Source organism: Triturus cristatus, chromosome 7 (assembly GCF_964204655.1).
Source record: "Triturus cristatus chromosome 7, aTriCri1.1, whole genome shotgun sequence".
NCBI lineage: Eukaryota > Metazoa > Chordata > Amphibia > Caudata > Salamandridae > Triturus > Triturus cristatus.
In genome coordinates, this window is record NC_140590.1 from 198,864,963 (window position 1) to 198,879,552 (window position 14,590).

The 14,590-nt window shown below is 38.4% G+C and overlaps 1 protein-coding gene across 3 annotated transcripts in view; it reads right to left on the minus strand.

Annotated features, from left to right (window-relative positions):
- The window catches only part of LOC146809210 (putative methyltransferase DDB_G0268948), a 530,358-nt gene that overhangs the window by 14,877 nt on the left and 500,891 nt on the right, over nucleotides 1-14,590 (minus strand). Inside the window, exon 8 of one of the 3 annotated variants that reach the window (XM_085616028.1) lies at nucleotides 5,688-5,870. The exons of the other annotated variants lie outside the window; for them this stretch is intronic. Coding sequence (XP_085472154.1) covers nucleotides 5,846-5,870 — 25 coding nt within the window. The 3' untranslated portion in view covers nucleotides 5,688-5,845. Of the gene's footprint in view, nucleotides 1-5,687; nucleotides 5,871-14,590 lie in introns of those variants that run through there. 3 annotated transcript variants of the gene reach the window in all.

Here is a 14,590-nt window from a genome sequence, read left to right on the forward strand (position 1 = left end):
TCAAAAAAGGCTCCTTCCTCATCCCACTGAAGATATTTGGCTTCCAGAACAGTGACTAAGTCTTAGAAATCTTCACCATGACTTCATCCAGCAATTCCGTGGATGATAATGATGGTCCTTTTTTCCTCAGGCACCACATGCAACCTTGCCCCACTGATTGTTTTCTTCAAAATTGTTTTGAAGTGTGAAGGTAAGCACTCAATCAACTACTTGCATCTGACCTGCCCTCCATTGCAGTTTGCCATATTTTTGTACTTTGACCCAGTCCCACGCATCCAAAATCCTGCAGTTGGCACTTTGATCTTCCAAGAACCAGATTTCAGTTAAAACTTACAAAATTCATAACTCCATTACACTGATTGTATTTTTGTCATTTTAGTGTCACACACTTTATTAAAATATACTGAATTTTCTAAATTGTAGTGGAATATTTCTTGTGTTGTATTTTCACTTTATTACTGCTTGTGCACTACATTAATACTATACACATAGCCTCAAAGTTAAGCCTCACTGTGTTTGTGCATTACACTATTTTATAAGAAGTAATATGTATAAAAAAAACATCAAACAGATAAAGGCTGAGAATCTGAACAGAGATGAATAGGGACATATTTGTTGTTAGACTGTTTGATCATCTAATCAAAACTCCTAATAACAACACATCTGATGTTCTCAATAGCACTAAAAGTCATACTTCTTTCTGTGTCTATTCTAGTAGTGAGAGTGAGAAATTGGAGGAACATCCATGTGGACAGTCAATAATATTTTTTTTTTTAAAGAAATATGTAGAATACAGTTAGGGAATTAAGGAGTAAATACCACAACTCAAAAGGCAAACGCAAGAAAACAAGGAAGGGTAAATGAGGAAGTAGACTGTCTCAAAGAGAAAAATAAATTCAGACTATGTCTTGGGCCAATAACAACTAACAGAGCACATGAATGGGGATACTTACAATGTGAAAAATAATAATGAAGCCCTATTTAGAAATGTGGCATAAGTTGTGTCAGTGATCAATTTATAAAATAATATACTTAATAATGATATGATCTTCTTAGAAAGGGCATGGGTTTCTGACCAACTTTGCAACATCAACTCGGTATTAATTTGTTTAAGGTGGTACAGCGACCGAAACACAGAATAGTGACTTTATTATACAGGATATCTGTGACCATACAGCCAAGTTCTTCATCATGGACCATTATAATGAAGTTGTTCCCTCATTTCATTCCTTCAGAAACTAGTGATCCTATGAAATTTGAGCATGGATAGTGGACTAAAACCTAAATATCGATTTTCTTCACAATTGCCGAGTGGCAATAATCTAGATTAATCTTGTAAAGCTGTATCCTTAAACACACTAATATTATCATGAGGGAATCGGACATAGGAGGGAACATTGTAGTCATGAACAATACAAAATATGATAATCTAATTTTGGGGTCCAGCATGCTAACTTAGGTTGGGCAACAGCCATACTTATTGTATTGTCAGAGAAACCAATATGAAATTGAGACACTGGTAAGATAATAAACATTTAAAAGATGAAGAATGAATTCTTTTGAAGATAATTAAGCCTAGGTTCCCTTGCCTGTACTCATTATCTGACATACACAGAAAAGCACCCTTTTAACCAGAGAATCTCAATATATTGGGCATTGACTCATCCACCAAGAAACTTTTCGAATATGTGGACAAATTTATCAGGTCTTATGTTCATAACTTGCCATCTTATGTTTGTGATACACAACACGTACTCAATATGATTAGTGACCTGACATGGGATGAGGAAATTACATTAGTTACACTAGCTGTTGAGGAGCACTATACAAACATTGTACATGTGGATGGGGAACACACACATTATTACACTCTCTTAACAGATGTCACCAAATCTAATTGAGCACACTAATATATTTTGAAAATTACTAGGATCATCCTATATATGAACTCTTTTTTTATTCAATGGCAACTGGTATCTTTTTTTTAAATATTCTTTTTTTACGGAGTTTTATATACCGCAAACTTGACCCTAAAGTATCAGTATCAGAGCGCTTTACATAGCACCGGTTGCACTACATGAAGATATGGAGATTAGGTGATTTGCCCAGAATCACAGGATGTTCAACGTCATTGCCAAGACTCAAACCCTTTTCCCCAGATTTGAGGTCACCCACCCTAGCCGTTAGGCCAACTCCTCTCCCAAATCACCAACTACATGGAACCACAATGAGTTCCAAGCTTTTATGGGGTGGGTTCACAGGCGACCAAGTCAGGTGAACACTGGGTAACACTTGGAATGACAGGACAAATCGTTGGGGAAACTACATAGATGATATTCATATGATACTGACAAGATCTTGCACAGAATTAGATGAGTTTTTTTTCATCTATCTGAATCGTTAGTTTTATGCCCACTACAAGACTGAATTGATAGTCTTATTAGATATTGAACTGTATGTGGAAGATTGTTAGACCTGGACCTTTCTGCAGGGTCACCCCTTTTGTTTATTTAATTTGTTTTGTTGGCGTTAGGACTCTGTGCACACTACCACTGGTAACCAGTGCTAAGGTGCTTGTGCTCTCTCTCTAAAACACCATAAAACTGACCTACACCAGATTGAACATTCATGTTAATTTTAAATCTCCATTATATGGTACTGCATGTTCCCAGGGCTTGTATATAAAATGCTACTAGTGCGCTTCCCGCAATATTTGTGCTACCCACTACAATGGCTCTTTAACCCCTTCAGTGCCCATGACGAGATAGTCTCGTCATGGAGCGCGGTTGCGCTGTGCCCATGACGAGACTATCTCGTCATGAACCCCGCCCGCTAATGAAAGGCCCGGCACAGGGCGGGGAAAGGGCGGGGCACTCAAGAGGTTAATCATGTCCCAGGTTTGCCATTGCAGCCTGTAGTGTAGTTGTTAACTGTCATTTCAACCTAGGAATCCTTTTGCCAGCCCTAAACCTTCCATTTTAATACATATAAATCACCTCTAGGGAAGGACTTTAAAGCCCATAGGATATAGTGGATTGTATTTTAAAAGTAGAACATGTTTTCCTAAGTTTTATATGTCCTAGTAGTGAAATAAACTCTTCAATTTCTTTCTAACTACTGTCAGGCCTATCTTTCCCATTGGATAACATGTATTACCTCATTACATTAAATACGTTCTTACATTTGATTAAGATCAGATAGTAATGTCTAATTTGGACTTAAACTAATTGTAATTTCAAATCCTCTTGAATGGTAAGGTCGGATTTTAAGTCACATTTCTGAAAATGCTACTTTCTAAAAAACTGGCATTTCCGTGTCCATCTGGTTTCTGCTGCCTGTGTCCTGAGTCACACGATTGTGAAGGGCTCTGCTGTTCAGCTTTGTGCATTCCTCCCAGAGAGTGAAATCCTCTCGACCGACTACAGGCAAAAGGTGTTCAGGGCAAGGCCTTGGAATGGCTTGCCTCCTTTTTGTCCAATCGGACTCAGGCTGTATTCACTCCCCCCTTTACTTCATGCAGTCGTCCCCTTAAGTGGGGCGTCCCTCAGGGCTCTTCATTAAGCCCTCTCTTGTTTAACGTATATTTTTCCCCGCTGGCCGAGATCATCTCCCAATCTGGAATACAGGCCACATCTTATGCGGATGATATACAGCTTCTTTTTTCGTATGATTCCCCGTCTGAGTCTACCTTTGACCCACTAAAAAATTGCCTTCGGAACATTGCCAACTGGATGGATAACAACTGCCTCCGGCTTAATGCTGGCAAAACCGAAGTAATATTTTTTCACCAGCCCTCTCCACTGGATTCTACTCTGTGGTGGCCTCTTGACTTGAGTGCCCCTCCTTTGCCTAAGGACTCCGTCAAAAACTTAGGAGTCATTTGGGATAGTGATCTCTCCTTCAAGAAGCAGATTCAGTCTGTATCTGTGGCCTGCTTTTCTAAAATGAGGATGATGAATAAATTCATCAACTTCATCCCTAACCAAACCAGAAAAACAATTGTGCAGGCGTTAATCACCTCCCATCTTGACTATGCAAATGGCCTCTATCTGGGATTATCCAAAGGTCTCCAGAGGCGTCTGCAAACAGTTCAAAATGCTGCAGTCCGTCTGGTTTGTGGTCTCCCCCTTAGAGAACACATTACCCCCCACCGCCTCAGGCTGCATTGGCTCCCAGTACATAAAAGGTCGGAATTTAAGGCCCTCACCCTTGCCCACCGTGCTATCAATGGGAAGGGTTCTGCTCATCTGTCCTCATGTCTCCGCCCTTACAGTAACGCTCGCTCACTCCGATCGAGCTCTCAACATCTTCTTTTTACCCCGAGGGTTAAAAAGGCTCGATCTGGGGGGAAAACGTTCCAAGTTTGCACTGCCTCCCACTGGAACAACCTACCCTTGTACATTAGGAGCATTCGAGACGAACCTCCCTTTCGGAGAACCCTGAAAACTTTTCTATTCTGCTAATTTTTCACTTTACAGCTAGCATTGTACACGTTCTCACACAAGCGCCGGGACACCCCGTTGGGGTATCTGTGCGCTATACAAGCTAAATAAATAAATAAATAAAGGGAGACTATGTTTTGGCAGGATGGGCCATCCTGCCAGGATGTCTGGAGGTGGATCTGTTCCCTACCCGACTTGCACTTCATAGAGCTTGCCTCCAGCACACACAAAGGAACCTGGCACTGTTTTTGTCACCCCTGACTTCTTGAAACCTTGTCAGGAAAAAAGTGGACCTTTTCGGAATCAGCTGTTCAGCCAGACTCAAAAATTCATCCACTTCAAAGGCTGGCACCAGGTATAATTATTGGACCTCTTGGACTAGTATACTCCTGGACCTTTGGAAGACTTCGGAATGTCTGTCTTGTAGCCCAGAGGACTGCCCTGTTGCTTCAGGACAACTGGACCATCTCCTTGAACCCAGGACCAACAGAAGTGATATCAAGGGCTAGTTAACCAGACCCCTGGGTGAGCTACTGAGAAATAACAAGCTCCAGGGACCTTGACCCTGCACCTGGCCTCTGCTATAGTGAGTCCTAATCCCACAAGTGGTCCCCTGTCAGGTCCTGGATCTTTGGAAGTAGTTATAGAGGTTCTGTTCCTGCTTAACCCTAAAAGTTGGGACTTTGTCGCCAAAAAGTGGCCTGAGAGAAGACCTAACTTCCAGCCAATTAGCCCTAGGTGCTTAACTGATTGGCCTGACTGCAATAGCAAATTCAGTTCAGTTGGACCTTTCGGCAAAGGTATCATGTCTCATGGAGCCCTCGTTGGTGAAAGCCTGCAGCTTCATCCTTCTAGAAACATTTGATTTCCAGAAAAGTGACAAATTCCCAAGGTTACAATCTTCACTGTGACTCTATCCAGTGGCTCCCCGACAGTGATGCCTCATCCTTTGACACCGACTCCTGTGTTACCGTGCTGAATTCTACCTTGTCCTGAACTTTTCTTCAGGATCTTTTCTAAGTCCAGATGAACGCCTAGACCATGGACCAATTAACATTGACAAAAGTTCCCAGTATTTAGCTTCTATGCTTGGACAGAACGGCTTTTTACTAGGCCTGTTAAGTCCTAAGAATAGTAGATCTTATAAGGACAGAAAGACCCAATATCTAAAGAGACTATTCAATGACTCTTGTTAGCGATGACACAGTACAATCTACGGTTTCAGAAACATACTATAAAAACAATCACGGTTAAAACATCAATTTATTGTATAACATGTTCAGTAGGAACTATACGTGATCTTCCTCCCACTATAGGTTACAATCTAATGAATTATTAAAAACGTATTTAAAAACAACAGTCGACGCGGCGTTTCGGTGTTTGGTTCAATATTTTCACCTTCCTCAGGACAAAAACCATTCATAAAATCTAAGCATAAAAAATAAAAAGTATGTGTCAGATACAAATCAAGAAACCTAATATGTACTGTGTACATGCAAAAACAAACATCTCATAAATTGTTTACACCAATTGGACATTTAGTTCTTATGGTTAACAATTCTAATGCAACTCATTACCACTGGTTATTGTGGTACAAGGCCTAGACATTATTCCACGAAATTTATAGAACTTTTAGATACTACTATTTAATATACTGAGTATCTAAATTAACATGTGCTGGATAACAAATGCAAAAATACTTTTTCTTAAAAAGCTTCTTTACCTTAATAATGCGACAGATTATGTTTAATTAATTGCATAATGATGTAGAGACACCTTTTTCAATACCTTTATGGTCTCAATGTAGGGTGCTATAAACAATAAGAGAAAGAAGTATATATACAATATCCTCAATTTGTGCTAATTAAACATCTTGTATTGTATTCACATTTTTAAAAAAAAAGATATTTTTAATTAAAGCACTTATACCTATGATGATGTGGTTACTTAACAGGATATCCGTTGAAGCCACCGTATTTTAATTTTAGGCGGAAAACTATTACCACTCTCAAATCCTTGGTATAGGGGATTCTATAAAAGAAAATTTTTTATTGTGTAGATCTATACGAATCTTTTTTAAGTACACAGGTGTATATTGTATTTGTTAAATACCTCACCTGTTCAAGAGGCAAAGCAGGCACTTTACTCTTTTTAAATTCACTGATGTGAGTCTATGCTCTTCATCGTTGCGTGTTTGAGCTATAAAACAAACAAAAACGATCCAAAATCGTAGCCTATCTTTTTTGAGAAGCAAGGTTCATGATAATACTTTATGCGATTTTAAATGGATATTTTTCTAGTCTAATGTGACTTTCGTAATGTTATCCTATCATTTCTCGATATTACTAAGGGTTAGGATTGGATAAGAAAACGCGGTATCCAAACGGCTCTTACTGTTAAACACTATATATAAACAGTCTATAAACTGGACCGCGGGATATAACTAACAGATGGTGTCATCTATTATAGGAAACAAAGCAAAGCCTAATTTACTTATACTTTTACTCAAATAGTGTACACAAAACCGCAGTGTTTAAAGTTGAAATTTTTAATTTAAAGTTTTCTACGTAAGGGTTTGAGAATACCCCTAAGTTTGGAGATAGCCTCCGAGTTTGGTTCGATGCGGCATACCTGTATAGATGGATTCGGCCTCCCTGCAACAACGGATATCCGGGGTTCTGTGTTGTAAATGCTTCCGGGCCATGTTCTATTTATATAGTTGCACTAATCGGAAATACCCGGATGTCGCGAACAATTTTTTAATGAAATTCTCTTTGACCTCACACAATTAAATATAGAATTCGACTTTTATCTATTTGGAGGAAAACATAATTGCACGTAATGAATGGAAAAAGTGAATAAATAAATAAACACGCCATACGATGTGCCAATCGCGATTCTATAATATTGTGTATTTGCGGCGGCCATCTTGTAGTGTCAAACGTTGCACAAAGATATTTAGTCTTAACGTATTCAATTGTTATTATTTTTTATCCTAGTTTTATCAAACAGCATAAATACCGTAATATTATCGTATCCAACTGGTTTAAGATTTTTCTAGGCTAAAAGCGTTATCATATTATCGCATGGAATAATGCAGCATTCTAGTTAAACAAGATGTTATCATATTATCGCATGGAATAATATTAGTCAGCATACTAGTTAAACAAAATGTATGGTATGTAATTAAATTTGAAGGGGCTATGTATAGATTTAACCATTAATAACAGCATATCTTCTCATATAGAAGTTATGTATTGATTCGATCTACAGAGACTCTACTAAGACTAGAGATTAAGTGATTTTATCTTATCTTATATTAGTCTCTCCCATTCCTCTTTGTTATTCAGACCATTTTTATACGTATCAAAGAACGACATATAAAATTGCTCGCGCTTTTTCCTTTTGCATTCAAGGTCGCCCCCACGTGTACTTCGCTGGATGATCTCCACACCGCACCATTTAAGATCGTCTATTTTATGGTTGTGGGTAATCCAGTGTTCCACTAGGGGAGCTGTTTTTTTACCTGTCCTAATGGCTGACTTATGCTCAGTTATTCTGGTCCTAATTTCTCGTGATGTTTCCCCTATGTAACCTTTACTACAGGGACAGACAATCAAATAGATCAGATTTTTAGATTTACAGTTGATGAAGCTCTTTACATTGTGTATCTTGTTGTTATGTTTTATAACACTGCCCTTATTGATACTATCACAATTTTTGCATGTACTGCAGGCAAAATTACCCACAGGCAGAGGTGCATTATTGATGCTCCGTTGCTTGCAACTTGTCTCTTCTCGGTAGGTATGTACCAATCTGTTTCGGATAGTACGATTACGTCTAAAGCTAAACATGGGTCTGGGTAGTTTTTCATCCTTGTTGTCATTCAGGAGTTGCCAGTTCCTATCTATAATGTTTTTAACTTTATTGCTTACATTACTAAAATTGGTTACAAAAATCAATGGAGGGGTTTGTTTTGTTTCCCCTTTCACCTTAGGTTTAAAAAGAGATTCCCTATCATAATATTTGGCTCTTTTGTACGCTTGTCTGATAAGCTTCTTTGGGTACCCTCTGTCTTGTAGTTTGTTTGTCAAAATATCAGCATGTTGATTAAAATCTTTCATATCTGTGCAATTGCGCCTAATCCTAAGGTATTGTCCGAATGGTATGTTTTTTTGGCAACTCGGGTGATTACTTTGGTAATGCAACATGGTATTACGGTCCGTAGGTTTCGTATAAAGTTCCACAGATAATGAACCAGCCTTATGTTTGATTTTGATGTCCAAGAAATCACAGCTTTCTTTACTGATATTTGAGGTAAATTTTAAATTATTATCCCCAAGGTTCAGCCAGTCTATAAAGTCTATAAGGTGTTCTCTTGTGCCCTTCCACAAGAAAAAAACATCATCTATATAGCGGGACCAGCATGTGATATTTTCATAGAAGGGAGCTGCGGTATTGAAGATACGTTTATCTTCGAAGGCTGCCACATACAGGCAGGCCAGGCTCGGTGCACATGTGGCTCCCATGCTGGTCCCTTTGATTTGCCTATAATAGTCATCCCTAAAGAGGAAGATATTGTCTTTTAAGATGATTTGAACACATTCTACCAGAAAGGAAGCATGTGAGGAAAGTTCATCGGTACCATTAGATAAGAGGCCCTCTAACATCCTTATGGTGTCATTTTGGGGTATGTTCGTATACAAGGCCTCTATATCCAGTGTCACAAGCCATTGATTATCTATGTTGTAGGCTAAATTTTCCACTTTCTTAATCATTGCAGTGGTGTCCTTGATGTATGCTGTCTGGCTCACCACTAATGATTGGAGAAATTTGTCTACATATTTACTTAAAGGCTCCGTCACAGAATCAATACTTGACACTATGGGCCTCATAGGAGGATTTAAAAGGTCTTTGTGGACTTTAGGTAAACCATATATTGCTGGCACCTTTGGATTTGTGTTTTTGAGGAAGTTATATTCATCGGGACATAAAATGTCATCCTCTTTGGCAAAGTCAAGTAGTCTTGTCACTTTATTCGCTAGAGCATTCCACTCTTCCTTACTAGATTTTTGGTAATGCGCAGTATTCTTTAAGAGGGAAAGCATCCTATTATTGTAGTCCTCTGTCTCCATTACTACAATACTACCTCCCTTATCTCCTGGTTTTATAGTTAAGTCCTCACGATTTGCTAAATCATTAAGAGCTTTTTTTTCTTTTAAGCTAAGGTTATTATTCCAGAAGAGTCTTTTATCAAGGAGATCATCAATATATTTCTCCTCTACTTTTTCGAATAGTGCAATATTTTTGTTATTAACAAGATTTAGTGATGGGGTCCATTTAGACTTCGGTTTAAGACCTGATTTGTTATTGACTACAGTGGAGCATTCCTTGTTCTTAAAGAACTCCCTAAGGCGGATTTTTCTAAAGAAGCTTTGTAAGTCTCGCTCAAGGTTAAACTTATCAGGTGGGGTACAGATTGCATAACCTAATCCCTTCTCTAAGACAGATATCTCGTCTTTGGTGAGGGTTTTATTGGAGAGATTAATAATTGGTGCCTTCTTATCTAATCCCACATTGTTTGGCTCCTGGTTTTCATGTAAGGGCGTTGTGTGGTGGATTCGGGGGGTAGAAGTTCCCTCTCCCCCGTCCTCTGCCTCGGAATTGCCCAGGGTTGAATTGTCGCTGTTCTAAAAAAGACAGAGATTCTTTACTTGTACTCGGAGTTGGTTCAACTACTGCCCTAGTTTCTTGTGGGTTTTCATTTTCTGACTCTGAACTGGTGTAAGAGGTATCTAAAAAAGTTACTCTCTTTTTCTGGAAATTTCTTCTGGGTTGTTGCCAATTGTTCCGGTAGTATGTATCTTCCCTTGGTCTATCAAAGCAATCTTTTTGGAGATATGGGTATACCACCTCTAGATTGTATTTAGTTACATCTTTTTTGAATTTATTCAATTTTTTATTTACAAGGTATTCCCTATATCCTGATATATCATTTTGGATTTCATCTAACTTTTTTTTGGCATCTTCCAAAGAAGTATTTTCCTTTAGTTTCATTTCCATTTCCTCAATCTCTGATTTTTCAATAATCAATATCTCATGTGCAGTTTCTATAATCAACAACATCCAATCCCGACTGCAGCGGTTGGAAATGAAGGTCCAGTTTTCAATAAACTTAGGATTCCTAATAAAAATACCTGGCTCATTTTTTACTTGTAAGCCCCTAGGTATTATTCCTTTTTTACAATACTCGATTAAAAAATCGGCATGTAATTCAGTTCTAATAATTTTTTTCTTGTTATTCCATAAAGCCCTCCACTTCTCTTCATCAGGATTATTTGTGGTAATTGAAGAGATATTTTTCGAGGTACCATTTATGATTTTATTAAATTGTTCTTCTGAAAAGCCATACGTTTTTAAAGCATCCATTTTCAATTAGGGTGGCTAGTATTTTAATGATATAGATGTCACGCAGATAACTGCAAGCTCCCCAGCTGACCAGCTGACCAGCTGTACAATTAGAGTTCAAAGCAAAGGAAGGGAGGTACCCCCTTATTTTAGAATAGAATCGCGATGGCACATCGTATGGCGTGTTTATTTATTTATTCACTTTTTCCATTCATTACGTGCAATTATGTTTTCCTCCAAATAGATAAAAGTCGAATTCTATATTTAATTGTGTGAGGTCAAAGAGAATTTCATTAAAAAATTGTTCGCGACATCCGGGTATTTCCGATTAGTGCAACTATATAAATAGAACATGGCCCGGAAGCATTTACAACACAGAACCCCGGATATCCGTTGTTGCAGGGAGGCCGAATCCATCTATACAGGTATGCCGCATCGAACCAAACTCGGAGGCTATCTCCAAACTTAGGGGTATTCTCAAACCCTTACGTAGAAAACTTTAAATTAAAAATTTCAATTTTAAACACTGCGACTTTGTGTACACTATTTGAGTAAAAGTATAAGTAAATTAGGCTTGGCTTTGTTTCCTATAATAGATGACACCATCTGTCAGTTATATCCCGCGGTCCAGTTTATAGACTGTTTATATATAGTGTTTAACAGTAAGAGCCGTTTGGATACCGCGTTTTCTTATCCAATCCTAACCCTTAGTAATATCGAGAAACGATAGGATAACATTACGAAAGTCACATTAGACTAGAAAAATATCCATTTAAAATCGCATAAAGTATTATCATGAACCTTGCTTCTCAAAAAAGATAGGCTACGATTGTGGATCGTTTTTGTTTGTTTTATAGCTCAAACACGCAACGATGAAGAGCATAGACTCACATCAGTGAATTTAAAAAGAGTAAAGTGCCTGCTTTGCCTCTTGAACAGGTGAGGTATTTAATAAATACAATATACACCTGTGTACTTAAAAAAGATTCGTATAGATCTACACAACACAAATTTCTCTTTTATACAATCCCCTATACCAAGGATTTGAGAGTGGTAATAGTTTTCCGCCTAAAATTAAAATACGGTGGCGTCAACGGATATCCTGTTAAGTAACCACATCATCATAGGTATAAGTGCTTTAATTAAAAATATCTTTTTTTTAAAAAATGTGAATACAATACAAGATGTTTAATTAGCACAAATTGAGGATATTGTATATATACTTCTTTCTCTTATTGTTTATAGCACCCTACATTGAGACCATAAAGGTATTGAAAAAGGTGTCTCTACATGATTATGCAATTGAATAAACATAATCTGTCGCATTATTAAGGTAAAGAAGCTTTTTAAGAAAAAGTATTTTTGCATTTGTTATCCAGCACATGTTAATTTAGATACTCAGTATATTAAATAGTAGTATCTAAAAGTTCTATAAATTTCGTGGAATAATGTCTAGGCCTTGTACCACAATAACCAGTGGTAATGAGTTGCATTAGAATTGTTAACCATAAGAACTAAATGTCCAATTGGTGTAAACAATTTATGAGATGTTTGTTTTTGCATGTACACAGTACATATTAGGTTTCTTGATTTGTATCTGACACATACTTTTTATTTTTTATGCTTAGATTTTATGAATGGTTTTTGTCCTGAGGAAGGTGAAAATATAGAACCAAACACCGAAACGCCGCGTCGACTGTTGTTTTTAAATACGTTTTTAATAATTCATTAGATTGTAACCTATAGTGGGAGGAAGATCACGTATAGTTCCTACTGAACATGTTATACAATAAATTGATGTTTTAACCATGATTGTTTTTATAGAATGTTTCTGAAACCGTAGATTGTACTGTGTCATCGCTAACAAGAGTCATTGAATAGTATCTTTAGAGATTGGGTCTTTCTGTCCTTATAAGATCTACTATTCTTAGGACTTAACAGGCCTAGTAAAAAGCCGTTCTGTCCAAGCATAGAAGCTAAATACTGGGAACTTTTGTCTTTTGTGTTTAATGGCAATACATCGTCCCTATTACACATAAGGGGGTACCTTCCTTCCTTTGCTTTGAACTCCAATTAACATTGAGCCTGACTAATGTTATGCCAAGCTACCAAAAGGTTAAGTACATGTTAATTTAGTGACTTCTGTGGTGCACCCTGAACAGAATTGTGGTTGTTGCCTGAGTGAAGCTTCCACCAATACCCCCATTTATTACAATGATGATAATCTTCAGGGCAGGATGTTCAATAAAGAGATCTCATGCAACGCACGTATTACATGTAAATAGCTCTCATCCTAAATATAAGATCAGAGATATCCTATATGGGGAAAAGGTGAAAGCAAGGATGAATTTTAGTGATCACTACTGCAAACTGGTTTCCCATTCTAAATGAAGGGTTTTGAAAGTTGTAGTATATGAAATGTGCTTCGGATAAGAAAGAAATGTTTCCGATTCAATTGTGGTCCTGAATTTATGGTTGACACAAATATGACAAAGCTGTAAGTATGACATGTATGCTTTAGTTTCTGTTTGTGATAACATCTATGTAGGCAACACCATAAGAGTGAATAATGAAAGGATGGCAGAACATTGCAGGGACATCAGTAAAGAGACACTCGTTATCCCATAGCAATTAACATGCTCAATAGAGGGCAAATTCACAGGATTCAATTTTCAAGGCATAGAACAAATACCCACTGACCACAAAAACTGCAATAGAGAGCTTAGATTACATATCAAGGGCCTCTGGATTATGATTTTCAGAACTGTTGAGTCAGAATCTAATATAGACCGTGGGGGACATTCTCCAGAACGTGTGTTAATTATCGCAAAATTAGCTTAACGCAACTTCTCACATCGCAGTCCATCGCGGTAAAATAACACAGTGTTAATGTTGTATTCTCAACCCGGCGGCATCATGCGATAGTCTCACGATAACGTGACAAATGACCACGTAAAAAGTAATGCGACGCCGAAAAATGCGAAGCCAACGGGAAAATGCTCTATAAAAGTAGTTAAAAATAAATAAATAAACTGGGTAGCACCATGGATGCACCTGGACCGAATGCAGAGAAAAACGTGAAGCCCACAAGCCCCCCGGAGGCCCAGGCCGGGACCTCGGGATCAGGGAAAGGCAAGGATAAGAATAAGAGGAAGACACGGTTCAGCCCGCAGGAAAACAGGATCCTGATAACGGAGGTGACACCATCAACTACTGTTCGTCACCTCCACTGTGTCATTGGCAACAAAAAATGGTATATGGCAGTCCATTATGGACAAGGGGAATGCAGTCAGAGTGCTGAGGAGGACAACGGAAGAGCTCAAGAGGTGCTGGAAATATGAAGCGCAAAACCAAGCAGAAACTCAACATCAACCAGAAGGCAGCAATGCAGACTAGAGGTGGGTGTCCAGCGCCACAGGAGGAACTGGATGAGATGAAGGAAATGGTCTTCACAGTCATCAGTGGGAATTTAGCGGCAGAAGTTGGGGGAACCTACACTGCTCAACAAGACCTGACACAACAGCAACAGGGTGAGTAACAAACAGGGACTGGATAGACGGGGGAGATGGGCACAATGGCACACATGCACAATTAAGTACAGCACACTGCACACCCACAATGACTCTGCAGCATGTCCCTGATCCCCTTGCTACACTGCAGCACATATGGGAACAACAAGTAGGCCCCCGTCGACTATGTGCCCTGAGGGGGTCCGTCCCACACACCACACAATGACACTG